General features: G+C 31.1%; 1 protein-coding gene across 2 annotated transcripts in view; it reads right to left on the bottom strand.

The window, feature by feature from the left end:
• The window catches only part of LOC148624121 (leucine-rich PPR motif-containing protein, mitochondrial-like), a 33,321-nt gene extending 8,246 nt beyond the window's left edge, over positions 1–25,075 (bottom strand). The window contains exons 1-19 of one of the 2 annotated variants that reach the window (XM_088566643.1): positions 24,856–25,075; positions 20,475–20,622; positions 19,193–19,276; positions 18,717–18,886; positions 17,384–17,416; positions 13,007–13,149; positions 12,536–12,658; positions 12,091–12,218; positions 10,641–10,699; positions 10,031–10,117; positions 8,512–8,550; positions 7,914–8,001; positions 7,182–7,286; positions 6,056–6,250; positions 3,191–3,293; positions 2,865–2,902; positions 2,485–2,554; positions 1,560–1,702; positions 1,180–1,267 (exon numbers count right to left, since the gene is read on the bottom strand). In XM_088566643.1, the coding sequence (XP_088422769.1) occupies positions 1,180–1,267; positions 1,560–1,702; positions 2,485–2,554; positions 2,865–2,902; positions 3,191–3,293; positions 6,056–6,250; positions 7,182–7,286; positions 7,914–8,001; positions 8,512–8,550; positions 10,031–10,117; positions 10,641–10,699; positions 12,091–12,218; positions 12,536–12,658; positions 13,007–13,149; positions 17,384–17,416; positions 18,717–18,886; positions 19,193–19,276; positions 20,475–20,622; positions 24,856–24,983 (1,972 nt within the window). In that variant the 5' untranslated portion in view covers positions 24,984–25,075. Of the gene's footprint in view, positions 1–1,179; positions 1,268–1,559; positions 1,703–2,484; positions 2,555–2,864; positions 2,903–3,190; positions 3,294–6,055; positions 6,251–7,181; positions 7,287–7,913; positions 8,002–8,511; positions 8,551–10,030; positions 10,118–10,640; positions 10,700–12,090; positions 12,219–12,535; positions 12,659–13,006; positions 13,150–17,383; positions 17,417–18,716; positions 18,887–19,192; positions 19,277–20,338; positions 20,623–24,855 lie in introns of those variants that run through there. The other variant, XM_088566644.1, reaches the window with a different exon arrangement.
• Between the last annotated feature and the right edge of the window lie 663 nt (positions 25,076–25,738).

Raw genomic sequence — 25,738 nt, 5'->3', positions numbered from 1 at the left:
ACTTATATAACTTTAATGACTAAAAGAGCTTCAGCAATATCATTGTGAAACCAAGCCTATGTACAACAAAACTCAAGATTACTTCAAAAAGTTGTATAAGTTCTGACTTGTCTGTAATGTCATGAATCCATAGACAATGGAGGTATTTCAAAACTAAAAATATTTTAAGACTACAGTATTTTCATTGGCCTGTAAACTGCAGCTTGCAGACAATCCCATTTTTCCAATTTTTTTTTAATCAAAGAGAAATGCTGTCAAACTGATACATCAGACAAATACAGCACCTATTACATTCCTATAAATTCTAGTATGCCCTTATTAGTTTGTTAACTTCATAATATTCTTACTTGTACAAGGGAAATACAAATTCTAAATATATATGAAAAGCAGAAATTATGGTGATATTACGGAACGTACAACAATTAACCCTTGAATTTTTTTTCATTTGTACCAATAAAATTTGACCATTAAGTTGTTTTTACTTTCCATTTCACTTTTCTCTTCATCCATCTGCTTAGAATCAATGTTGTAGGGTCAGAAAACAAATCAGGAAAAATAGATTCTACACCTAAGTGGAAATATGCAAAAGTTTCAATAATTTTCAACCAATCAATTTTTATTTAATTTGGCATATTTAAAAATATAATATAATTGGATAGCAACCCCACACTAAGAGTAGTGTATATCTTTTGTAGTTGTATATTGTATATATATATCAAATTACTTTAAATGGTGAACTTATGTATTAAGTAGAACTTTGTTACTCGATATTAGGTGAGTAGTATCATCTTATCAAACTACTGCTACACCTCAGGGCAGCAGTTGATTCCTCAGACACAATAAACTGAGGGTTCACCTTATACCAATCACAGAGGGTTCACCTTATACCAATCACTGAGGGTTCACCTTATACCAATCACTAAGGGTTCACCTTATACCAATCACTGAGGGTTCACCTTATACCAATCACTAAGGGTTCACCTTATACCAATCACTGAGGGTTCACCTTATACCAATCACAGAGGGTTCACCTTATACCAATCACTGAGGGTTCACCTTATACCAATCACTAAGGGTTCACCTTATACCAATCACTGAGGGTTCACCTTATACCAATCACAGAGGGTTCACCTTATACCAATCACTAAGTATTAACTAATGACAACTTTAAGTTTTTACCAAACTGCATTGCTCTGTGTGTATCTTTCATTGTCATTAGATAAACAAAATAGGCAAAGCAAACTTCTTCTCTGTCATAACTATCAATCTAAAAAAACATCATCACACACATATTTTAAAGAATTTAATCACAATATAAGATTCATTGTTAGAAAAAAAATCAGCATTTTTTCAATGTAAGCTAACAATGGTTCTACTGATTGAGTAACCCGAGACTCAATGTCACATGACTGAAACAGTATAGGATGGATATTAAACATCAATGGAAATTTTACAGATTTGTAAATTGTCCCCAATAAGACCACAAAAATTAGTACAGCAGGAATATCAGATCTTACACAGTACTTAACATATTAACATATGATTTTAAACTGAATTACCTCAATAGTTTCAATACATTCTGAATCTTTTTTGTTAAGACTATCACAGATCGGGAAAACAAATAAAATCAGGTTACTAAGTATAACACTTGGTGTGAAGTCAATAGCTAGGTCACGAATTCTCCCAAAAGTTATCAGTATATCTGAAAAAAAATATATCATTTAAAGAGTTCTTAAAAGCACAAAATTATGGATCATCAAACTAATGAATAAATTAGTTTGATAATTCTTAATCTACATGTATATCAATCATGCCTTTTTTTTTATTTAATTTAAACTACACTTAAGAAAATCTGTGATCAAAGCTCACTTACTCCCTAGAAATCATACCGGAAACCCAATAAGTCATTCAGATAGAAAAACACAATAGGAGGTGCACAAAGGCATTATATGATAAATGTTTTGTGTAAGTTCCATCAAATTCAATTTAGCAGTTTAAGAGAAGTTGCCTATAAGAAATGGGTATAGAGAAACAGATGGACAAACAGACAGAATCACAATATACCCCACACTTTGTAGAGAGAATAAAAATTTAATGAAGTTTACACGATAAATTATGAAGCTCTTATTATTTGATATGCTCAGCCTTTATTTTATAGGACAGGTACATAATTGTCATAAAGGACTTTATGCGTGTTTAAGGTTATTCCACAAATTTTAAGATCAGACAATTCTCATTGTGCATGATAATTCAACAAAATTAACAACAGAAATGCCCCATTGTTAGTTGAGACAACCCATGTAAGACGAGGTCATCTCAACTGGTTCTCTGAACCAATGAAACATTTTTCACTTGTTAGAGAGATTCCTTGTCTTTTCACTCATTCTGCTATGTTCCACACATGAAAAAAACTTGAATTTTTCAAACTCATGAAAAATAATTTGATCTTTAATCTTTATTCAAGTCAAAACCTATTATACTTACTACTTATGTCTTGGTCTTTGCTCAATATCTTGAGTATTGGATAAAACATATGATGCCTCACTGGTTCACCCTGTGTAATAATGTATTGACTATAAACAATAGTCCTATAAATCTAGTTCAATGAAAACAATAAACTGAAACCTTAATTACTTTGATACCAACATCCTGTTTTTCTACCCTATCAAAAGATATATGATTTATCATCAATCTTTGTCATTTCCAAATATCCATAAAATGCCATATGTAGTTCTAGAATAACATTCCCAGTATTGACAGATGTAAGCACAGTCAGGCAATATGGCTGGGCAATATGCCTGGGCAATAATTGTACTTTGGGGAAAATACTACTCCCTTCATACCCAATTAATAAGATATCTTACCCTTTCTCCCATTAACTGTAACAATTGAAAAGCTAAATCTGAAATGACAAAACACAATAAAATGTTTCCAAAAGAGTTTTCACACTTGATAAACATTTTGCTCTAGAAAGTACAATTTTCTATTTTTAGACAGATTTAGATATACTAAATAAAAACATTACAACTAACATTCAGACTTAATAAAACTATCAAATTATAAAACTGTAAGACAATGTTAACTTTAAATTACCCTCAGCCTCCAAAATTTTTTTGACTCCTTATTGTAAGAATACATGTTCTAGTATATTTGTCTTTGAATTTCAGCTGTCTGTGATAAAAGTTCTTACCTAATTTCTTAGCAGTAATGGCAACTCTAGCTGTCTCTGAAATCACTCTTGATTCTCCTCTTTCTTTTAGATCACAAATAATAGATCTGATAACATCAAACTCCTGAAATATTTGTTTTATATTATGGAAGAGTAAATAAATCCCATGTTTTCAGCAAAAGTTCCGCACAATGTCATGCTAAGGACACCCCACTTATTTTAAATCTTATCAAGTATGACTAAATCAACCAGCAGTTGTGCTTTATCTAACCATAAAATAATACAAAACTCAAGACATTTTGTGCATTACGATACGTTATGGCAAAACTGTACAAAATCTGAAATCATTTTGCAGTGTAGAAACTGAGAAAATTATAGCAAAACTTTAAACTTAAAACATGATATTTTGGGAACTCCAACCAAACAATGCATTGTAGTTTATTGTAACTCAAAATAAGATTAAAAACTGTGTATCATGTTTGAAATCATTCTGCATTGTAGAAGTTAAAAAAAAAATATAACCACAATTCTTTCATAAAACAAGCTATTAAACTAAAGGCTCAAGAGAGCCTGAATCACTCACCTGTTAACCATTTGCTTATTTTGTAAAGTTAAAATTAAATGAATTGTCAAATGCAGGAAATACTTTTAATAGCATCTTTATGACCTGAACCAGAATTTTGCTAAAGGCAAGTTTTTTAATTGTTTTCAAAAAACTATCTTCCGACCCCTATGTTCTGTTTTTTGTATAGGCAGCCATATCTATTCACCAAATAAAAATCACAAGTCATTTCGAGCACAATACACTAAACAACCAATATGCTTATTTCCATTAAATGATCTAAAATGGTTCTAGAGAAGAACATTTTCAAAGTTGTACATATGGGAAAAAAAATAATTTAAAAATTGTTTCAGGAGCTGTAATTCTTATATCAGTAGAGGAATCATTTTGAAAATTTCGGCATTAGTCAGTCTCATGATGCTGAATAATATTAACCCTGCAAAATTTTGCTAAGGCAACGTTTTTTTAGTTATTTGCAAAAACTGCCTTCTGACCCATACGTTCTATTTTTAGTAACAGCGGCCATGTCTTTTCACAGATTAAAAATCCTAAAATTTATTTTGTATGGGATAGACTGAGGAACAAATATGCCAACTTTCATTGAATTCTGTACAATGGTTTTAGAGGAAAAGATTTTCAAAGGCGTACATGTGAAGAAAAAAAATGCTTCAGGGGCTATAACTCCTACATCGGTTGATAAATTCTTTTTAACATTTCAGCTTAAGACCATCTCATTATGTTTAAAAATATAACCCAGATTTTTTCTAAATGTAACGGTTCTTGAATTGATTGCAAAAAAACAATCCCTATGCTTTAATTTTAGTAACTGCCGCCATGTTTTTTCAGAGATTAAAATCCCTAAAGTTATTTTGTGTGGGACACCCTAGGTACAAATATGCCAACTTTCATTGAATTCTGTAAAACTGTGTTTGAAAAGAAGTTGTACGTGTAAAAAACGGCAAAAAAAACTGTTTCAAAGGCTGTAACTCCTTTATCAAACGATGAATTGTTTTGAAAATTTCGGCATACTTCCGTCTCATGATGTTACACAATATAAACCTGCCAGAGTTTTGCTAAAGGCAACAACTTTTGAGTTATTTGCAAAAAACAGCCTTCTGACCCCTATGTTTTATTTTTTTGAACAGCATCCATGTTTTTTCATGGATAAAAAATGCCAACAATCACTTTGTGTGGGAAACCCTAAGAAACAAATATGCCAATTTTCTTTAGTATTGAAAAATTATTTTTGAAAGATTTTTAAAGTTGTACATAGGAAAAATGCTGAAATAGCTGTTTCAGGAACCATAACTCCTTCATCAAATGATGAATTTTTTTTAGGTCTGTCTCATGATGTTAAATGATATTACCCTGCACCAGAATTTTGCTAAAGGCAACAGTTTTTAAATTATTTGCAATTTTACATCCAGTTGGTCAGGTAGTTTCAGAAAACAAGATTTTTGAAAATTTGTCCATGACAGCGACAGAACCAAGTGATGGCATAAACTCACTTGGCCAGGTGAGCAAAAAATATAAGTACCATCAAGTAGGAATTTGGGGTCCCACAGAACCAAGAATAGTTGAAGTTGTAAAGCTCATCAAAATAAATCTATGTACAAATGCCAAGAATTTGCTGTCAGCAAAAAATGTGACTGAATGCATTTATAGACAAATGGATTAACAACTTAGCCCTTCTTAGCAGTGGTACAGTATTGGATAAATAATGAATTAAATTTCTACCCTTAAAAAGAGTTGGATTTTTTATTGAACTTTTATACAACAATGATACAGTATTTCATCAAAACCTGTAAAACAGTTCCTGACAGTTTGACACCCCTTTAATTGAATTGTTTCCCCTCGCAAGCATTAGACAATTATTTTCCTACCTGAAAAACTATACTGCTGCCCTTCAATTGTTTAGATTTTCATAAAATTGTGTAAAGAGCTTTGGACATAGAGACAGGATCATATTCGTGAAATTCTGAGGACTGATTTTAATTGTAAATTAATTGATTTTTCAATTTGCAGGAACAATCAACTTTTTACAAAAAAGCAGATCAAAACTATATTTTTTCTGTCATGTGTTTCTATATATATATTCAGTTTTGGTCATCCACAAATTTTTGTGCATTCACAGCACATTCAGCAAACACATAAATCAGCAGTAAGTTCAAATACATCAAAAATTAAACAGATAACTACTGATCATTCTGATTAATTGATCATGAATTTTCATCTGATTCTCAACACTAATACCAATACATAAACTTCTAAAACCTGCAGGAGACACATACAAAAATGTTTATACATGTATAATGCATACTTACTGAGTTAAGAACTAAAGGTTTCAAAATAAATCTTCCTTGTAGTTCCTCTTTTTCCTTATGATGATTTGATTCAATAAAAAAGTTTAGGTACAACAAGTAAGCCTGTTTCTCAAATCCTTCATGTATCAATGTCTTTATCACAGCAATGGCATCTTTATAGTAATATTTATCATCAAAATTTAATAAATGGAGAATCTGGATGGAAAAACAATAAAACTCTGTATGAAAAAGTGTTCGTCAAATTCAATGATCAAATCAAATTAATGTATCACTTCTTTAAATGAAGAAAATGTTTCATTAATTAACTTAAATAATAAAACATAGAAATCCTATTTACTGTAAACCAAAATATTTTTGTGCTTTAAAATTCATCTTTTGTAAAAAACAAATGTGTTACAAATTACACTGACCTGTTGTGTATTTCCCAGCATTAATGACATTAATTGAACTATGTTTTCAAACTATTAAGTAAAGTAGACACAATTGGCTCAATGTTTTAACTTAAACAGATATGTAATGTTACATAATTTTTCATTAAGAAAATATAAATCAGCTATATTTATAATTGATTCTTCAGATAGCAATAGGCAATCATGAGATTTATACATGTATTACTGAAAGTTAATAAGCCATTACTTTCACTATAAACATTATCAAAATGCAGTGTGTGTACTGCAGTGAAGCACTTCTACCTCTACAACTAAACATGGACAGCTAAGTCTAAATGTGCAAGTAACAAATAAAGTTTAAAAAATCTCAAAACTTTTTGATTCTCTTATTTTAACAAAGTACATTTAATGAATTTTAACTTTTTTTATGATGAAGACCACAAAACTTCCTAATGGTTGTCCTTAACAGAATGAAAAATGTTTTTTTTTTGTGTACAATTTGTTAATACATGTGTTTACGTTTTGGAAACTACATTTTACTTGGATTCTTCTTTTTATTTCAGATTTCATCAAATTGTTGACAATTATTTAAAGTTTCTAATCATATTATATTACTGATATTCACTCTTGATTTATCTATTTCTATGTTTTAATTCCATTTGCAATGTAAATTGCTAAATAGTTGTACTGCATTTACCATACAAATAATTCTAGTCTGTTTATCTATTGACACTTACTGAGAGAACATGTTGGTCATGTCCGTTAACTATTAACTTATGGATACAATCAAACAGAACATAGGATTTAATTGGCATGTCCCTATTTTCCATCTCCTGAATGACCTGAAATGGAACAGAAAAATAATTTTACATATAAAGAATATAAATTCAATACACTAGTATGTCAGAAATGTATTTCTCAGTTTACATCATAAAATAACATGGAAAGTTATCATTGTAATGATGTTGATAAGACAACTATTTATCTAATCATATCACGAGAATATGGAACGCTATGTTTTTAGTGATCAGCCATAGTAAGCTTTTATACTTCAGATCTGTCAAAAAAGCCATTTTGTTAAAATCCACCAACTCTTGGAATGTGAAATCATTACAAAGGCAAAGTTAAACAATAGAAGTAAATTCAAAGATAAAAATACTGAAAAGCCATTTTATCTTCAAAAGAATAGATTTTAAAGAAGACATTTGCATACTGGTAATTACCTTTATTAAAAGCAAGTGAGTATGTTCACACAATATGTAACAAATAAATCAGAAATATTAAACTCATTTTTTATCTTGACTTGATGATTGGTAATACTATTCAACATTAGAGAGTCTTTAAGAATTTATCTGCAAGCTTTGAAATAGCAACCATTTTTTTTTCAGATGGATGGGCATTTACCAGACAAAAATATACAACCTAGCAATGTTGTTACAAAGAAAAATAGAAAAAGTAAAGCTCTTTACCCAATTTAATCCATCCATGTTTCCTTTTTCAGAAAAACATGTCATCAAAATACAGTAAGTAGAGAAATCTGGTTGTAATCCTTGCTCCCTACAAATTGACATAAATATTTATTTAATGTAAACCAATTTCAGGTTTTTTTCATACATAAACAAACAAGATGCTTCTTTTAAAATTTCAATCAGGACTGAATGATTAAAGTCTTCTAACTAATATATAATGGGAAAGTAAAATTCTTTAAATTACATTAAAAATGATACAATAATTGTACTAATTTTTTTTTAAATTTTTGCCAGTATTGGATGAATGAAGCAACCATGTATGTGATTTATATAGAAGTATAGTATATCTAAATTAAATTATGCATTCAGCATTCTTTGGTTAAGCAATTAATTCCTTTTGAAATTGGTCTGACAATCAATTTTGGTCATTTTTTTACTCTTCAGAAGATAAGTTTTCCTCAAGTTCTTTAAGTATTTGAGTAAATGATAGATTATGAATAATGACACTATATGTGTATGCCCTAAATAAGCCAACGACCATTGGACATTTTTTTTTCAGATTTACTATTTCAGGAGCCTGGCACATCTTCTTACTGACCTCATAATGTCTAGTATCTGCAAAGCAGCACCTTCATTACTGGAAATAAAAAAAATGAATACTATTTTAAAAATATATATTCTAACAGAAAATGCCAGTAATATTATTCCAAACATAAACCTAATGATTTAATCATTGACCCTCTAGATATCTTGATCATGGTCATATATCTGTAAATAAAATGACACAATTCATTAACACCAATCAAAATATTTAAGTTACCAAAACTGAAAGTATACCAGTGTATACAAAAGCATATCAATGACAGTAAAAATCAGATGAAAAAAGACCGAAAACATATATGGACCTGCATCGCCATCATAGTTGTAAGCACATAAAAATCGTCAATATATACATAACACTAGGCAATTAAAAACAAACTATAGTGTGGGTTACAATTACCTAAAGTATGTACTTTATTACAACATATAAAGCTGAAAGAAAGGCAAAATTCAACAGGTAAAAAATACTATTTAAAACTAATTTTAAACCTGTTCATAATAGGAGATACACATCTTCAATACTGGCTGAAAACTGTAAAAAAAATACATCATTTTTCACCTTTCAAGTACAAAGACTCTAACAAGGAGTCATCTGACAACTTTGATCCCTTGGAAACTTTCTTTTGTAAGCCTTATAATAAGGATCATTTCAGTAATTGAATGAATTTGGCTAAACCTAACAGTTTTGGAGATATATGCCAAAAACTTCTGTCTCACCCCTATATTCTATTTTCATTTACAGTGGCCATGTTTTTAGATGAATAAAAAATCTTCACTTCAGTTCTTTGCAGGATACACTAAGGAACATTCGTACCAAAGTTGGTTCCAATTGGTCCAGTAATGCAAGAAGAGAAATTTTGAAAGAAATAACATTAAAAACACACAAAAAATGTTGAAAAAAGGCATTAACCCCAACATGGCTTAACAAATTAAAACGAAAAATTTGACCACAGATAGATCACATCATGCTGAACACTTTTACCCATGTCAAAAGTTGGTTAAACCTAATGGTTTGGACTATATGCAAAAAACTACTGTCTGACCCCTATGTTCTATTTTTGGTAACAGTGGCCATGTTTTTGATAGATCACAAATCCCCACATCAGTCCTATGCAGGATACCCTAAGGAACATTCATACAAAGTTTGGTTCCAATTGGTCGAGTAGTGTCAGAGGAGAAGAGCTTTGAAATATTGTTAATGACAATGACGACGACGGACACCAAGTGATGGCAATAGTTCACATGGCCATTTAGTGGTAAATGATCTCTATTTGTGAAAACAAGATTCAAAGAATAGACAATAACTTGAAAATTGTATCCTTTACTAAGAAGTTGGTTTTTTTTTTTAAAGAATGTGCTTTTAGGCTATATTTCAATAAAAAACTGGGTGAATCAAGCAGCTCCAAGACCTGTTTTCACCAAATCTGTTTATAAGAATCAATTGTGTCTATAAATGATGCAAATGCAACACACATACTACAAAGAATAAAATTATACAATGAAACATTTCTACTTACTTGTCTTTAAAGTTTCCAATGATCAGCATATGAAACACACTATGAGTTAAAATAAAATCTTCTCTGTGTAAGTAATCTATAAGCTTACTAAAAGAAAACAAACAAAAAATCTGCAAGCTATGGCTCACTAAAAATAATCCCACTTTCAATTACGATATTAGGAAATATAAACAAAGTCCTTGGTAACTGTCTATTTTTTCCAAAAATTAATCCCATGATATGGCATATATACAGGAAGAATGAATTAAAATTTCAAGTGACTATGATGTATAGTTGCTGAGAAAACTGTGACCAAAAAATTGTTATGGATGGCAACACAGACACTGGTAAAACAGTATACCTCCTTCTCCTTCTGAGCAGGGGGTACACTAAGTATTTCTTACTAGTCAGCTTCATATAAAATGATTGCATTGTCTATTGAATTGTCACTTTACAATTTTTTCAGTGTGTCAATAAACTTCATAAATAAATGTCACAAAAACAAAGTGTCTGAAGACAACACAAACATCAACACAGATAATGACAGTGCTATACCATTATAAAATTTTCTGTATTCCGAAAAAAAACAACAAATCCATCAGTATTTTCTATTCTATACACTAGCTATTACCTTACTGAATCCATATCACCTTTCATACAGTAGGATTTTATTAGAAGTTCAAAGGTAGTCTGAAAGTAATGTGTAAAATGTTATATATAATCAATTAAAAACACTGCATATGGCTTAATATTATACTTCATATAAAATTCTACATTTTTAATTGGTTTACCAAGATAGATTATTGTGGTATACCAACCTTCCCTCCCAAATACCATTTCATTGAGAATGCAACAAGCTGAAACCAGAAATTGTTCTAATCCTTTCCGTTCTGTTCTCTGCTTTTTTGTACTTCCCCAAAACATAAAAACATCATAAATGGTTTTTCAAAAATGAATTTTGCAGATGTAAATTAAGAAAATGTATGTGATTTATTGACAAATAAGAATGCAAAGGGGACCCAACGAATTCCACAAAGAGGAATGGGATTGTTCAGTTTCTATCATAAGAACAACTGTTACATGAGATTATGATGAGAATTTATCCAAACACGAACTTAATGATGTTCAGAAAAGAATATATCCATTGACTTCATCCCATGGCAATATTCTTCCTTTGTGTGGTAATACAACTGAGGGCAGTATGTATATAATATGAGGAAGTAATGTCCTCAACTCACAGAAAATAAAAGACGTGTTAGTACTAACAGCATATTTTAATCTATCAGTATCTTATTTTATTAGTATTTACCATCACCATTAATCATTTTAAATTTGTTCTTCACCAAAATGACATTAAAAAAATGAAAGGGTATTTTACCAAAGTTGTCCCTCAAAGTAAACTCTGTTATTTAAAAAAAAAAATAAAGCTTAACACGTATCAAGATAACATTCTCTATATCTTATCACAAAACTATTTTTAGTGTGCATAACACAGAAACTGGTGTGATTTCTAAAATAAACCTAAAATGTGTAAATACTACAAAATGAACAAAAAACAACTCCTTGATTCAATGATATATTTCAAGGAAGGAAATACTGTCCACATACAACTTGGATACTTCTACCATGAAAACTTACGGTAATGGTGAGTATCAAGCTTTTGACAAAATATTTAGTTTGTTAAAGTTTGTAGCCAATATTTCTGAACAGAAAACCACCTGAAATCTTCTCAGTTTCATATCAAATCATATAAAATTGCTAAGAAATGGCAATATGTGACCTCATTATGAAATGTAAATAGCAACAGCTCGTAAATCTGGTTTCAAGTATTTTACTGGTATGCAAACAAGCCTTTTAAATGGGGAGGCTAAAACTTAAAGTTAATTAAAAAGACACAAATAACTTATAAAAGAGATTACTTCTTCACAATAATTGGGAAAAATGTGAACAACTCATCTTCAATAGTAAAGCATATTTCAAAATTTAAAACTGTTTTCATTAAGCACTCTTTTACTATATTTCATTGTAATACTAAATATGTGACATAGAAATTAATAACTATTTAATAACAATAACCTTACATAGTCTGGATTCAGGCCTAGAGTCTGCATTTTGGCCAGAAACAAAAAGCCATTGAATTCATGTCGATTGGCAACAAAAACATCCAACAAAGTGTTAAAGATAGGAACTGTCAGCTCTATATCTGGAACTATACAGATAAACCTGATGTAATTAAAAAAATCTTCAAATCAAAATTAAATATAACAAAATCAATTTTGCATATAATTTTTATATTTTCTGCTTTTCTATTAATTATAACTTAAATCATTTATTCCATATCTATCATACAAGTTACATTGTATCTTCAATAACATATGATACTATCTAAAATGATATTGACATGACAAACACTCCTATATCTTTAAATATATAAATATCTGAAGAATCTAAGTGTTGCATGTAAATGCAAATCATACAACAATATTTCATAATTCATATAATGATAATAATTAAGCTGTACAAAACCTGATTTCTCAAAAATTTTCCATACTCTTTCTGTATATATTTGCCTTTCTGAAGCTTTCAAATCTTGTAATAATGAACCAGTACATCTCAGAATCAACATGGCATTGTTTATATTAATGATACCTACAATTTTTCAAGAAATAAAATTACAGTTTAGGTTAATTATTGTGATAAAATAACAATTTAGCAAAGATTGAATCTAACTTAAATAACCCTAGTATCATCCCTCTTTACATATATTCTTTTTAATTCATGTTCGAAATTGAGTAAGATATCTAGTGACAAATTTAGATAGAACTTTACATATGAATATAATACAAATTTTAATACAAACTTAGAAAACAATTTTAATACTCCAAAATTAAATAAAAGAATTCTTAAGGTGAAAATCAGTCATGCAAAAAAATACAATGACAAGAATAAAATGAAGTTTTCCTGAACGAGTAGAAATGGTATAACTGAACATTTTACCAGTTTCCTCAAGTTGTACCACACATTTCAGTAGACATTTCAATGACACATAACCAAATCTGTGCAGCATATACATCAGATCCTCTAGGTTGTTTCTATTTTTATTATTTTCTAATTCATCTTTATTTAGAAGCAAATATTGCCTACAAGAAATAATATCAACTTGTTTGAAAGAAATATCTGTTACATACATCATGTGTAAAAACAACTTCTTGTATCACTTTAAGACAATACACAAAAGTGAGAAGTGTAAATTTTATGGTAAGTTCTAACATCACACTGTATTTTCCCATTGTAGTAATGGTACTTATCATCAAAATTACACTTAAAACTTTAGGTGAAATCAACTATATCTGTGTGTGACCTTGCCTTCTCTGTCAAGTTTTGATAGAAAACTGCCATTTTTGGAAAGAAAATTATTCTTTTGTACAATCTATAATAAAAAGCGTCACAGAGTGCATGATATGATCACAGCCAGATGAACTCTGTAGTAAAGTGTGGACACAATATCAGTTTTTGACACACTAAACATATGGACTTATAGTTCATTATGGACACAATATGGTGCAATATTTTGATATTAAATTCAAGTTTTAAGGTCTGCTTCCAGGGGGCATTCATGGATCACTTTCTACTTCATTATCTCAAAAATAGTAAATGATAGGGTTAATTTGGTAAGCATACTCCTTAAAGCTCTTGTACTATGGCTGGGATTTTCATATGGAACCCAAATGAAAAATAAATATTCAAAATCACACCAAAAAAATGTCCTTTTCTGGGGTCCTTTAGAACTCAAAAACTGTAAGAGATCTGAAAACTGAATGAAAAATGCACACAGGAATTTTTTTCCATGTGGAATCTAATTAAAAAACAATTTCAAAATCAGACCATAAATAGACAAGCTATTGTCAAGAAATCAGAAAAAAACTTGTTTCTGGTCCATTCCTGGCCCTATATTCTTACTTGGAACAAGTCATAACCCCAAAAATCAACCCCAGTCCTCCTTTCATGGTATGGCACCTTGTATTACAACTTCAAAAATGTTCATTAAGTGATAATCAAGTTATTGTCTGGACATCAGGAAAATGCAAGTTTCTGGCCCCCTTGTTGGCCCCTAATTTCTAAAAAGTTTAAGTCTTAACCCCAAAAATCAATCCCAGTCCTCCTTTCATGGTATGGCACCTTGTATTACAATTTCAAAAATGTTCATTAAGTGATAGTCAAGTTATTGTCTGGACATCAGGAAAATGCAAGTTTCTGGCCCCCTTGTTGGCCCCTAATTTCTAAAAAGTTTAAGTCTTAACCCCAAAAATCAATCCCAGTCCTCCTTTCATGGTATGGCACCTTGTATTACAATTTCAAAAATGTTCATTAAGTGATAGTCAAGTTATTGTCTGGACATCAGGAAAATGCAAGTTTCTGGCCCCCTTGTTGGCCCCTAATTTCTGAAAAGTTTAAGTCTTAACCCTAAAAATCAATCTAAGTCTAACCATTATGGTATATAATATTGTGAAAAAATATCATAGCCATTCCTATGCTTTTATTGGCCTTATATAGTTAATTCATAGGCCCCATTTTGGCTCCTAATTCTAAAATAGTAAAGGCCATAACCTCCAAAATTAATACCAACCTTCTTTTGGTGGTTTGATACGTTGTTACAAAATTTTATAAAGTTCTACAAACTAATACTCAAATTATCTTACAAAAACCAAGTGTCTGTGAATAATGACGACTACAACACGGATGACGACAACAACAACAGTGAAATACCAATATACAACCACAACTTTTTTACGGTATTATAAAAAGATGAGATAAGAAATGATTGCCAATGAGACAGTCATCCACCAAACGTAAAGCTATGAACAATTAAACTTCTACAGGTCACCACAAGGTCTTCAATAATGGGCAAAACTCATACCATAATGCAAGCTGTAAAAGGTCCCAAAATAAATTAAGAGGAACTATTCATAAGGGACGAAAATCAACCTAACCAATACAAAAGACATAAAAAGAACAACAATGAGCATAAAAAAACTACAACAACAACCACTTGACTGCAGATTTCTCCCCCGCCCCAACCTTGCAAAGTGGTGGGAAAATACAATTAAATGCACTAAAAAATCAGTTAAATAATGGAATTACTCTTGAGATTGATGCAGAATACAAACACTAAACTTCACAACAATCCATACAAACAACGTTTCATAGCTGGATCTGCGAAATGTACCACCAAACCTCTTTCAAAACTTTTAACTTCTATACTCACAACTGTCAAAGAGGGTCTGCAGTCCTACAACAACACTTGTTACTCCCGTAGTGGTATTAATTCAATGTGGGTCCTAAAAATTCGAAAGATCTTTTGGAGACATTCAGTTCAAGACTATTAGCTGAATATAATAGCATTAAAACCTATGATTTTTCAACACTGTATACTTCTATTCCCCATACTCAGTTAAAATCCCAACTTAAAAACATTATACATCATTGTTTTTCCAAAAAAGAAGGTACACCTAGATACAAATATAAAGTTCTTGGTAGAGATTCCTCATACTTTGTAAGAAATAATTCCAAATCATCTTCCAAATATACAGAGGAAGATGTTTACAAAATGCTGGAATTTTTAATCGACAACATATTTGACCAGTGTGGTGGACGTGTTTTTCAACAAACGGTCGACGTTCCAATGGGAACGAATTGTGCTCCTTTACTTGGCGACCTATTCCTGCACTCTTATGAGGCTGACTTTATAGCTGATCTGATCAGAAAGAAAGAATATCATTTGGCTAGATCCTTCAATCTCAGTATCCGCTATAAAGATGACGTATTGTCTTTAAACAATCCTAATTTTGGGGATTTGATACATCGCATCTACCCAAAAGAACTTGAGATAAAGGATACTACAGACACTGTGAAGTCAGCCTCATATCTTGACCTACACATACAAATCGATGGTAAAGGAAAACTATTAACCAAACTTAACGACAAACGTGATGACTTTTCATTCAGAATTGTCAACTTTCCTTTCATCTGTGGCAACATCCCTTCGGCTCCAGCGTATGGAGTGTTCATATCACAACTCATACGTTATGCCAGAGCTTGCCAAAACTACACAGACTTTTTGTATTGTGCTAGAACTCTAACAAATAGGCTTCTGGAACAGGGTTATGTTGCTACAAGATTGAAGTCATCACTACAGAAGTTTTATGGTCGTCATCATGAACTCGTGGATCGTTATGGTGTATCCATCAGCACCATGAAAACTGATTTATTCAACGGGTCATAGTTTGACTTTTTATGAGCAACTTGGCGGGTGTTTCTAATAAAGCAGAGGACGCTTACCCTACCGGTGCACCTGGTCCATGCTCCCAGTTTTTAGTGGAGTCAGAGTTGCTCATTTACTTTTGTTACTTTGTATGTATGATTTTAGTTACTTTATGTTCTTTGTTGTGTATGTCTGTTTTCCATGTCTGGTCTTTGTCCCTGGATTAAATTCTTTTGATTACCACTATAACCTTGGTTCCCTTGATTACTCTTTAACAAATAGGACAAAAGACATCAAGCTGTATCTACCTGGAAAGAGTACTCGCTTTTTCTGTAAGCTAGTTCAAAATCCATAAGCAACTAGAATCACACCTTATTTACTCAAACAAATGTTTCAATAAAAACACGTCCAACAGGATTTAGTGAAAATATATCATAAAATGTCTAAGTAAAACAAGGTTTTCATGCAAATGCCATGATGAAAAGCAATGACGTTCACATGCCATATTAACACAATAGAAAGTCATTACCAATTTTGATGTTATAAAATGATCCATTAATATGAAAAGTTTTAGTTTCATCCTTCCTAACTATATTTTGCCTGTGATGAAAGTGTCTGCATGTTTTAATCAGATTTCTTAATCAGGAATAACAGTATCTTCTGAAAATGGCTTTGTAATTCTAAAGCAGACATGGTCAATTGAATTTGTAATTCTAATGCAGACAGGATCGAATGGCTTTGTAATTCTAAAGCAGACATGGTCAATTAACTTTGTAATTCTAAAGCAGACATGGTCAATTAACTTTGTAATTCTAAAGCAGACATGGTCAAATACTTTGGAAGTATTATTGTTTGTGGGATACCAATAGGGTTTATAAGTCTCGTTCTAGTTTCAGTTTCCCTTCCGAAATTCCCGATGTAGAACGTATTGTAATCCAAAGACCAATCTGCATTTCATTGTTTTCTTCCAGAAAATCAAAACGCTGCATCACAATGCAAAATCTTCTATTTTATGTCTACTTTAACGTTTTTATCCAGTAAAACTAGATATTTGTCATTTTTTATCAATATTTTTACACAAAAAGATATTTTGCTCATCATATTTAACTCACCAGGAATATGCTCCACCTTTCCCAGTATAGTATCTGGAAAAAATTCATTATGATAAGCTGATACATGTAAATATAATACTACAAAAGTGATAAAAGAAAATCTTTACATAAATTTGCATTTTGAATACTGTAAATTCAGAAATTATTGTGTGAATTCTTCATTTTAGTCAATAATGCCATTTTAATTTATGGCACTATGGAGAAAAAAATTTAATGATGCCAAGTTCAATTGTTGTGACTTAAAATCAATTGCATTTTCACAATAATAAAAACACTGCATTACTTCTCAATTTACAATTCTAATATTTTTAGTAAATATTATTAAGAATCCTCTTAATACTAAAAACATGTGTAAATTCAGGTTTGTTGACCAGTAAAAATGTAAGTTTCCTAAATTCCACAGACAGTAGTTTAAATAAAAATTCTTTTCAGGTAACATACACAACTAGGCTTAAATGAACTACAAAAGAACTTTTTGATTTCATGAGCAATGGATAGTAAAATGTAAAAAATGTTTAAACAGCATTTTAGTACAATTTCTGCCCATTTAATGAATCTAACTCATGATCTCAAGTTCCTGTTGCACTGACCTGCTTTTTCCATTGTAGTATATTTTGGGAATATTTGAAGTTTAAGGAAGCATGATTTCCACAAAATTTAGGTAATCAAATTGTTAATAAGCACAAATAAACAGTGTCCTTACTACCTACAAAATGTACTAAGTTTCATAAAATACAGAACAGTTGTGCTGAGAAACTGTGTGACAGACAGACAGACAGGATAAAACCATTATAAGTTTCCCCAACAAAAACATAAAACTGTATGGAACATATCCTGAGAGGTTTACAAGATACAATATACCATATGTCTAGTACTCTAGTACTATCTTGTTTTCAATCTCAGAATTTCTCAAATAGAAAGATAACAATTGTTTGACAATTTGATACAGTGACATACATGTAGTTGATTAAAGATTGGGCATGTACATTTCATTTCAAAATTGATTTTATTACTGTATGTCAGAAAAGAAATTTGCATGATTTACTGAAGAAAAATAGAATGATACCAGAGAATCTCAGATGGACTCCAAAAGGTAACAGAATCGTCCAAAGACCACCTGGAGGCATTGGGGCAAAAATGAAAGATGTGGGAATAACATGGAGTGACTTGAAAACAAAGCAAAAGAGAAAAGGGTGGAATGGGCTGGTCCTTGTCTCATATGCCTGTGGATGTAACAAGGACTAGGTAAATAGGTAGATTATAGAACAAGGGTTACAGGTAAAACTTCATGGGGAATCCAATGGCATCATATTGATATATTATTATAACTTACTGTGGGTTTTCAGAACCACCTATTACACTCAGATCCATAAACCTTTCATCTAAAAGTTTGTGTCTTGCATTTCCAAAATGATCCCTCATATTTTTCAACTTCAATAAATGTTCTTCTTCTTTAGATTTCCCTGTATTGGATGTCTTTCTATAATTACCACTGGTGGAAAACTGAAAAGAAGTAGAAATGGAATTATATTTTAATGTCTGTCTTATTTACATTTTATTTTAGAAATACTCTAAACAATCTATTCAATGTCAATCTTAATTCAATACATTATACAGGTCACGAGAGAGAAAAAAAAACAGTAAGAACATGAAAACAATCAAACGTAAACCTTCACTGAAAACAGTTCAAGATGTCATCAACAAATATATAAAAAAAAGATTATAAGTTAAAAGCAATCTATTTATAATCTTGCAGGTTGTGATACTTATGTATATACAGAACATGCAACAAGAAGATATGAGGTTCACCTGAACAACCAACTTTCTATTAGCCAACATAGTTCCATTTAAGGCTGATACAGCATTCTGAGCTGAATTTTCTGATTCAAAATTCTGGAAAAAACAAAACATGGCAATTTGACATTACAGTTAAAATATATACATGTACAATAAATGCCACATTAAACTATCTTTTTCTAATTCATTTTCAAAGGATTTTTTTTTTAATTGAAAGGTGTTTAAATTTTAGAGCTGAGAAAATTAATTGCACATCATTTTCAGCTTTTTAACACCAAGTGACTTATATTTTTCTGCAACTAAACACTGATAGATTGAGTGATATTTATTTCACTAATTCAGTGACATTAAAATCAGACACTGATGGTACAAGATCACAATTAATTCCCCTTGACTTTTCATTGTATACAAATATAGTTACTTTTATTTAGTGCGTTTCTTGCTGATTTTTTTTTCTTTGCTGTCATAAACTTTATTGCTTAGTATTAACTGCAGAAATGTAGGGCAAGGATCAAATTTACAAGGGATTTTTTTTCATTCTGTAATTTTATGAGGAAGTTGTGATTTGGTCCTATGAAAGAAGGTCAAAATTTAGGACATTTGGCAGTGGTCACTTTTCATGTCTACAGGGTCTCTGAAGCAAAGTTGCTAAAAATAAAAAATGATGGTGAATTTTTCTGGCACTCTTAAAGAAATCTGCTTTTATACATGTTTCCGTAGTGGTGAAGTTTTAATGAGTTTGAAGCGGTGGAATTTTTTTTTATATGTCAAGATGGGTCTGTTGAAATGCACTACGAAATTAATTGTGTCCTCGTACCTGATAGTTATATAAATGATCTATATGCCATGAGTTGACTCCCTTGTTTGTTGCATACTGGTCATCTCATCCAGGTATTGAATGTAATATTGAGTGAATTTTATTGTGTTTTGTTTGTTTTAGTTCATTTTTTACCCTATATTACAAGTTAAGGCCTTATAAAACTAGTTTAACCCAAACACAGATTTCTTGTGCCTGTCCACAGTCAGGAGATGTTGGTCATTATATGTCTTTGTGTCGTTACTTCTTAGTTTGATCATTCTGTTACCATGTATTTTTCTACTTTAGTTGTTGGGGCCTTTCAAAACTTGCTTAAAATGTGTTTTACACTTGTTGAATACCTTTTGATCATCTCTGAACTTCCAGGCTTCAGTCTGACAGTATTTTACTATTTTTGGATTAAGGTTAAATGCTGGTGCATTTGTTGCATTTCACCATCTCTGTTCCTTTTTCCATCTATAATAAGCAGATACTAACCACAAATGCTATTCTATTTCCAGACAATTTATGACAGCTTTCAATAACACCAAATGGCTGCACAAGCTGCATAACCTTCATCCCTGTGTATCCATTTGGTAAATTATTCAGATATACTTTTGTTTTGGATGGTGGTAGCACAATATGGCTGAAATATATCATAGAAAATAAGTATCTGTTCCTGATTCACTATACCTTGTATGTAATTCAGAAAAAAAATTAAAAATTTAAGCAGTGAAATTCCAAATTTCGACTCGAAACATCCACTCAAGATTTGTAATATTTATTAACTAATCTCTTTTAATTGGGAGTATATTGACAGTCATATTCACATACAAAGGTCATTGTATTTCAGTCTGTTTTGTTCTATGTTGGCGATGTGCTAGAGAAAAAATATTGTAAAGTTTAATGACAAGTTTGCAATGTCACACCAGTAATTTTAAACAAAAAATAAGAAGGGTTGTCAGCTTGCTGCAAGTATTTGAAAAAAGCCATATTTCCTCTCTTCAAATACTAGCCCTTCACTGGCAGCTACACCTTAAAATATGTGTAGTTCAAATGTTGCCATGGAAAACCAGTGATCAACATAAATGGAGACTAATAATAAGATTCACTAAAATGCAGTAAAAGCAATCCCTACAAAATGTATTTCAACAAATAGTTAAGAAAATTATCAGTCACAAACAGCTGAACTATTTTTTAATACCATTTAAAATCTTAACTTCAATCAATATATTATTTCCAAAAGTGCAGGCTCTTTTCCCAGTACCATGGGCCCAGGCCTTTCCCATAAACAGCAGGAAAATCATTGTCTACATATACAATTTTAATACCAGATACTGTAAATGACACAGTAAGAAATGAAATTTCAAACGAAACTATTTAATTTCTGAGCACTTCTACACACATCACTTTAAGTAAAACCTCCAAATAAATGTCTGAAAAATATGCCAAAGCAGGCTTGTGGCCTCCTCAAAGCTGTTTTAAATAAAGAATTCAAACAATAATTTCATACATGTGTGTACAAAATATTTTTTGGCAATTTTGTAAATTCAAACAACAATTTCATACATGTGTGTACAAAATATTTTTTCATAATTTTGTTGTATTGCTCAAATCTAGTGACAATATTAATCTGGATTCTTTTGTTTACATTACCAATTAGTCATATCGGTAATTATTTTCCCTAGGCAATTAGGTCAAGAAAAAAATACCTGTGTTTCAGCTAACATGCTCTAAAAACTAGGTACATGTAGGCAAAACATCTTTTTTTTTATTATTTCAAAAGTTTTCGACTGGTTTGCATTGAAAACACATTCAGACTTTAACAGTGCCTGTCAAAAAATGTCCAAAAAAAAAACTACGCGGTAGGCACAAAAAACTACAGGGTAGACACAAAAAATGAGGGTAGGTAGGGTTAGCATAAACATAGGTATTTTTATTAAGGCTTTGTTGGTAATTCTTGACCACACCCTATGTCTGAAAACATTTCTGCAAATTACCCTTGCTACCAATATTTTGTTAACTTTCAAGTTTGTGATAAAAACATAATTTAAAAAATCAATTATAATTATTTGTGTACTGCTTTGAAGCAAAGATGGCAGAAGTACTACCAGATTTTCTCTTAAGGCATTATATAATTAGATTAAGTTTAACAAAGGCAGTGGCCCCCACATTCATGTATTCGTAGATGAGGAGTCTGTACAGGCTAATTATCTGCACATATAGTTTGAGCCAATAATACACAGAATCATAATGGGAACGCCCGATTCATTGCAGAAATATTGTCGAACTCATCTGCAAATGTACTACTATTAATGACTTTGGGAACTATGTTCCCATTTAATAAATTTGTAATGAAATCTTGTAAGAAAATGTTAATATCCAATGTGTTAAAAAGTACTTCAGTAATAACACATAGGGTGTTCTTAAATTTAATATCCACAAAGGACCATTGTGAATGGAAATGTTTCACATGTAAGGAGAAATGGTCTGATCAAGACTCACTAGCTTGTGATTCCTCTCTGGAATGGCAGCATTATGAATTGAAATGTGCTGGACTGAATCCAGTGTCAAAACAATCTTTCTAGATGTGCAAACTTTTTTTTAAAATAGTCTTTCAAGTTTGTGAAATGTGTGTTATGTCTTAATCATGAATGATTTTTAATTAATATTTGTTATATCACATAATCAGATACAGCTGTATAACTTTTATTGTACCATTTCGTATATATTTGCTCAAAATGACCTGCATTTCAGAGGCAAAAACATTTCAAAACTCACCAGTCTTTTCATGAATGCTCCTTGTGATGTTAAAAATTTCATGTAAATATTTACACATACTAAGTTTAACCTTTTCATCTGGAGAAGAAATGTGTTCAACACCCAGACTTACATGTAAGTGATTTATTTGACCAAACATCTAGTTCTTCTCCAGTTGAAAAGGTTAAACTTAGTATGTGTAGATATTTACTTAATAATAATAAAAGGACATATCAACTTCCCCTTTGTGGTGAACTGGGACAGCAGCCTTTATATATTGATATTCTTATACCTATGGTTAAATTTTGGACTAGATTATGTAATGGCAAGCAGAAGACATTCTTCTTGAAACTTTGTGTGATAATATTGAGATGGTTAAAAAAGGCCAACAATGTGTGCTGGGCTGCATTAAAATTGTACTCAAATATTGTTCATTAGAACATTTATATGATAACCTAAATAATCTTACTGCAAGAACTGTAACCATTATCAGAAGTACACTACAGTTTAAATTTAGACAAAGCTGGTCCAGGCAGTCACATGTAGACCAAATAGATAAATTGAGAACATATACATGTAGATTCCTAAAAAGTTTTCAAATTGAAGAATACCTATCTACTGTAAACAATGTCAATGACAGGGCTAGCATGACTAGATTTAGAATTAGTAGTCATAGACTCCAAACTGATTTGGGAAGATATACTATACCAAAAAAAACAAATTTGTGACAGAATATGTAAAAATTGTCACGAGGATTCTGTTGAAGATGAAATTCATTTTGTTTTAGACTGTTCAAAATTTATTCAACAGCAATCAGATCTAGTACACCCTACTCCAGCAGTGCTAGAGTTTGTCTGGCAAGCTAATTCTGACTTGGTGCCATCCTAACATCTAGCATCTGATCATCATGACATGTTGAAAGCTACAGCAAATGTGAATAAGATAAACAAGTGTTTTAAAATATTTTAAGTCCTTTATTTACATAAAAGATGTTTAATCCACTAGAAAACGTGATAAAAATCCAATTTTGTTGTTAAACACATAGAAAACATATGTAATAAAGACAGTTATAAAAGTGATCAGCCATTTTGAATTAGGTCACTAATTTTACAAAATACATCAGGGGTTTCATTTATTTTTTTTGCAATGCAGGTACCTTTGGTTTTGTAGGATGTATTTTTAATCATTTTCTCTTTTAACATAATAAGAAATTTTAAATTCTGGAGGTACCTTTCAGTAGCTTAGACAGGTAAAAGTACCTGGTACTGCCTCTTAATACGGCCTGAATACATGTACAATATATTTTTGACAAAACGAACTTAAAATTGGTAATGGCAATTCATTGGTTGATTAAATAGCTTTTTTTGTTTCACAAATTGAAATCCGTAATTTTATTAACCAGATTCAAAATGCTGAAAACCAAATGTGAAAGTTCATTTAAACTGCTTTTACAAAGAATTTTCAGGATTGCTGGATTTTCTCATCAGGTAGGTCATTTGTTTTTCTTCAGTTTAGTCACCTTCTCCTGTGTTAGGGTTTGCAATATGGCATTCGGAAGTAAGAGGTTGGGGTATGGACAAACAGAATTCTAACCGCTTACATTGTAGGAGCATAGTATACCCATGTCTTAACAAAAATATTGTAACTGCAGACATTCATGCTCATGCAACCAAATTTATTTGATATCATGGTAACGAGGACAGATATAGGTAGATATATAAATACTTGTTCTCTACTTAAAAATTAAAAAGCTTTGTGTCTGACTGGTTGGTCAGCTGAACTGGGATTAATGGTATTATGATTGGAGTGTAACTTACATATAAATGCCTGTTTGTACTGAAGTTTTCTTCAATCATTGAACACAAATGAATGACAAGAATCGCAATTCTGAGCCTAGGATTAAATTCTTTAATGAGAAAATTGTTGGCTAAATCAAGCATTGTTTTGATAGTAGTACTAAAAAATTCTTATTTAAATGAAGATCAAAATTTCTAAGTGTAAAATGGCAATCAAATATATACAAGTAAACTGCATGTTAATCAAATTAGCACCTGAAACATATTGGAAAGAGTGGATAGGTCCAAGATGGCAAGAATTTGAAGAAAATTATCAAAACTACCTTTCATCTGTACCACCTTTTTTCCAACGGACAGTGGTAAGTACTGGTTTAAATGGACTTTTTGCTGTGTTGACGACAGGGTATAACCTCGTGTGACCATTCAATATTGCAGGAAAAATACGTTTCATATCAATAACGATAGCGTTCTTCTAAAAAATTGCTTTTTGAAGTCATTGAGAATCAGAGGACAATGGGTAACTTCGAAGCGAGGGACTGTGTCGAAGAATTTTCTGATGTCAAGTCGACACAATGTGCGAGTTGGTCCAAAAACGTATTCGCACTTCCAAACATAGTGCAAAAAGTCAGTAGAGACTTGAATATAAAAACTGCCTGAGACAACAGTATTGTTGATCCGCTTTTACAAATCTTGATAGTATATAGTTCACTAGAATTCCCTTTTCACAATATCTGGATCTACCATTGTATTTTTTCTTTCGGCGGTCTCATTTGGATTTTCAGCAGTCGTCAAATTTGATACAGGTTCAGAAAAAATGCTCTTGTAGCTTTCGTGGTCTTTAATAGTAAATGTATCTTTCAGATGGTCTGAATTATATTTTTATTTAAATTATTATTAGCAAATGATAAGTTGGTAGGCTTGAAGTTTTGCCTTCGGCATTATGACCATACCATACCTTTATTTTTCTTTTTTACAGAGACTGATAAACATAGGCGGACCAATTGAGGCTCCAGCCCCACCTTTATGTCGGAAAAATTTAGTTTATTATAGAGGAAATCAGTGAGCCATGACAGAGTTGATCCCTCTTTTGAGAATCTCTGGATCTGCCTCTGTTAAATATCTCTTTACTTAAATACTAGTCAATTTTACATATGAAACACGAAGAAATTGTATCAAAATAAGTAATTCAACGTGACTGTGGTTAAA

This window comes from Perna viridis, chromosome 2, assembly GCF_037379345.1.
Source record: "Perna viridis isolate PV_CMFRI_1.1 ecotype Kerala chromosome 2, ASM3737934v1, whole genome shotgun sequence".
Lineage (NCBI taxonomy): Eukaryota > Metazoa > Mollusca > Bivalvia > Mytilida > Mytilidae > Perna > Perna viridis.
The sequence above is the reverse complement of the archived record's forward strand: the minus strand, read 5'-3'. Positions and strand labels throughout refer to the sequence as shown.